This window comes from Rhincodon typus, chromosome 7 (genome assembly GCF_021869965.1).
Source record: "Rhincodon typus isolate 14 chromosome 7, sRhiTyp1.1, whole genome shotgun sequence".
NCBI classification, from domain to species: Eukaryota; Metazoa; Chordata; class Chondrichthyes; order Orectolobiformes; family Rhincodontidae; genus Rhincodon; species Rhincodon typus.
The window spans coordinates 52,562,799-52,566,800 of record NC_063338.1 but is presented as its reverse complement, the minus strand read 5'-3'; the positions used below and the strand labels follow the sequence as shown (position 1 = coordinate 52,566,800).

Here is a 4,002-nt window from a genome sequence, read left to right as displayed (position 1 = left end):
AGGATAAAACAGGGAGTGAGAGAGGGGGAGCAGTGTGAGGATAAAACGGGAGGTGAGAGAGAGGGAGCAGTGCAAGGATAAAATAGCGAGTGAGAGAGAGGGAGCAATGTGAGGATGAAAAAGCAAGTCTGAGGGAGCAGAGAGAGCAGTGACAGAATAAAAGAATGAGTTAGAAAGGCAGCGCTGCAGTGCAACAAAAAGCAAGGGTGCAGTGCAAAAGCGGCAAGAAGAGAAAGAGATAATACCGAGAGGATGACGTGAGACTGCACCTGGTGCTGGGAAATGAGGACCTAGTGTTAATGAGGCTGCTTTTGTGTTAGAGTGGTCATCGTAATATTAGGTTTAGGTAAGTAATGAAGGAGGAACAAGGAACAATCTTATATCAAACTTCGAAATTGGAAGAGGACTAATTTCAATATGATGAAATTGCAGCTTGGGGCGATCTTTCAGGAATTACCGTAGTCAGGGAGGGTCTAATGGTCTAAAATGGCTAATGTAACACCGCTGTTTATGAAGGGAGGAAGGCAGAAGACAGGAAATTATAGGCTGGTTAGCCTGACCTCGGTCATTGGTAAGATTTTAAAGAGTCCACTATTAAGGATGAGATTGCAGAGTACTTGGAAGTGCATGGTAAAACTGGACTGAATCAGTGCAACTTTGTCAAGGGAAGATCATACCTGGCAAATCTGTTTGAATTCTTTGAGGAGGTAACAAACAAATTAGAAAAAGGAGAGCCAGTGGACATGATCTATTTGGATTCCCAGAAGGCATCTGACAAGGTGCCACACAAGAGGCTGCTAAATAAGAAGCCATACTGTTAGGGGCAAGGTACACGCGTGGACAGAGGACTGGTTGACTGGCAGGATGCAGACAGCGGGGATAAAAGGAGTCATTTTCATGAAGAATAGAGGCGTAACTATTTTCTAAGGGGAAAGGCTTCAGAAATCTGAAGCACAAAGGGACTTAGGAATGCTAGTTCAGGATTCTCTCAAGGTTCAGTTGGCAGTTAGGAAGATAAATGCAATGTTACCATTCATTTCAAGAGGACTAGAATACAAGAAGAGGGATGTACTGCTGAGGCTGTATAAGACTCTAGTCAGACAGCATTTGGAATATTGAGAGCACTTTGGGCCCTGTATCTCAGGAAGGATGTGCCGGTGTTGGGAGGGGCGCCAGTGGGGGTTCACAAGAATGATCCGGAGATGAAGGACTTGTCATATGAGGAGCGGTTGAGGACTCTGGGTCTGTGGTCAATGGAGCTTAGAAGGATGAGGGTGGAATCTCTTTGAAGTTTGCAGAATACTGTGAAGACTAGATAGAATAGATGTGGGGAAGATGTCTCCACTAATAGGACAGATTTGGACCCAAGGGCACAGCCTCAGAGTGAAGAGATGAGGAGGAATTTCTTCAGCCAGTGGGTGGTGAATCTGTGGAACTCATTGCCGCAGAAGGCTGTGGAGGCCAAGTCATTGAGTCTATTTAAGACTGAGATGGACAGGTTCTTGATTGGTAAGCAAAACAAAGATTTTGGGGAGAAAGCAGAAGAATGTGATCAAGAAACATAGCAGCCATGATCGAATGGTGGAACAGTCTCACTGGGCCAAATGGCCTAATTCTGCTCCTATCTCTTATGATCTTATAGTTCATATCAGTGTACAATGTTACAGCCAATATCACGGAAGAGTTGTTTTTACATAAGGACTGTGGTTAAAAACGTTTCAAAATTCAGTACCAGAAAACCTCTGACATCAGTTATCTGAAACAAGCACAAAATCAAAGTTTGGCTACATCATCAAACCATATAATACTCAAAGACAACATGAGAGGGAAAGGCAACACATGATTGATGACCTGTTCATTATGAACATAACAGCTTTCTAACATCCTAGCTTTCAATTACACTCAAACTTCTAGCTTACAAGTCCACATATGAGAGCACTACAGACACTAACCCACAAAATGATATGAGCATTTTAAATTAGAAAGCACTTACCCCGAGTAACAGCATCTAGGGCACATCCAGATCCGGTTGCCCCTCCCCCAATAACAAGGATATCAAATTCCTTCACTGTCTTTAAGGTGTTCAGTTGAGAATCTCTTGACGGTAGTTGACGTTCAATATATTTTCCATTCAACTGTTCTGATGCTTGAACACAAGAAAGGCGAGCCTATGCAATTAAAACAGAATGGCAATGAATCAAGACTTCAGTGAATTTTTCACTTATGCCTAATTAAAGATACTGAGATGAGAGCATACTTTTGACAAGATTCTTTCAGCAGATATAAAACATGTTCATTAAATGAAATGACCACTTTATATTCAACATTCGTACCTTTTAAAAGACACTTTCCATTTTATTTTACATCTAATATGATCTTCAAAGTTTCCAGTATTGAGTTACAACAAAAGGTAGCACACCCAAGTATATTGCACATCGGAACAGTAGGGTGGATCATTTGTACTTTTTACCATAAACAAAATGATAAGCTAGAATTTACTTTAAAACAAAGCTTTTGAGTGGTACACATAATCATGTTGAATTTGTGACGCAGAAGAAACATCCCATAAGTTACAAATCAATGCATACAACTGGGCAATTTATGCTGCCTTGCCATTAGCTTTGTGAATACAACTTCTTTAATCTCCTCAAGAATATCATTAACTTACTGCATTTACACATTAATTGTCCATTAAATTTGACACAAAGTTTAATCTTTCAGTATCCTTTTAATAATGTGATAATTACTAATTACTTCCAATCAACCTCTCTGGCCCAGAAAATGATCAATTAAAAACGGAACCTTGTTCTTTCAGGCAATGAATTCCAGTTGGAGGTAATAGAAAATCAATTTTTAAGTCCTTTTTCATACTTTCCCTTTGCACATTTTCCCTATCTTAATCCAGTCATGTTCTCACCATTCCTTTCTACATGTTCTATTTTCAACATTGAATTGTTCAGCACTAATTCACCTGCCATCTTACTGCTACATCCAACATTTCTAAATCACTATCTCAGTGACTAAAATGATACTGCATCATTTTTAGCTTGCACTTACAGGTCAAAAAAAATGTTCAAGGGTGCAAGAAAGATATAACTAGCTAGGCATCCTGCAACAAATTTAAGGCTAATGTAACAGCACGTTACCCCCATAAGGGAGCTTTACCTCCAGCGCGATCCTCTCATTTATGAATTTAGTAAAGTGCTAGATGCAGAAAGGTACATTTACACAAATTACTGAAATACAAGAAGGATCTAACCCCCTCCAACAATACAGTCAACACTTTTATCCCTATTCATTTTATAGGAACACTACAACGTTTGTAATAATATATTTTCCCACTGAGCTCATTCTCGGGTAAATTACACATATCAAGGAACTGAGTGAGCAGCCACTTGTTTCATAGGATCATTCTGTAATTTAGCTATTTGCCCCTTGTCCGATATCATGTGTCCTGTCTTCCTGCAATGTTATTTGAATTTTGTTTACTGAATTTCTTGGAAACAATGTAGAAAACTTACTGGAGCATCCTCTTGCTGACTGCATTTTTGCTTTAAGTGCAACCTACTGGGAGCCCACCTTTCACCCAAAAGTGGATAAGGGGGCATGGGAGAGCAACCAAATAGACATGCATTCTACTTATTTTTTTTCCTTAGATAGTTTTTAAGGAAGACCCTGGCTCTCACCATAACCTCTTACCTGCATGGTTGAAGTGTCCCTTATTTAACTTCCAAAGAACTGGTCCCCAATTGCAGAATGCAGCCACTTGGTCATTTATGCCTCTATCATCTTTCTAAGTTGAGCAATTAATCGAATTCAACCCTGTTCTTCCATTCATTCTCTCCCCTTGACCACATATTTTTACCCTTTTAATAAGTAACTTGCAAAATGAAAAACAGAACCTTCAAAATATTTCGAGGTAACAAGGTGTAGAGCTGGATGAACACAGCAGGCCAAGCAGCATCAGAGGAACAGGAAAGCTGACGTTTTGGGCCTAGACCC

The 4,002-nt window shown here is 40.0% G+C and overlaps 1 protein-coding gene across 4 annotated transcripts in view; it reads right to left on the bottom strand.

Moving 5' to 3' along the window:
• Nucleotides 1-4,002, bottom strand: part of gpd2 (glycerol-3-phosphate dehydrogenase 2 (mitochondrial)) — a 147,677-nt gene that overhangs the window by 92,847 nt on the left and 50,828 nt on the right. For all 4 annotated transcript variants that reach the window (XR_007262466.1, XM_048599035.1, XM_048599037.1 and 1 more), the window contains exon 4: nt 1,994-2,168. Coding sequence is in view for 3 of the 4 variants with exons in the window: in XM_048599035.1 (XP_048454992.1) it covers nt 1,994-2,168 (175 nt within the window). In the remaining variant the exon portion in view is untranslated. The remainder of the gene's footprint in view (nt 1-1,993; nt 2,169-4,002) is intronic.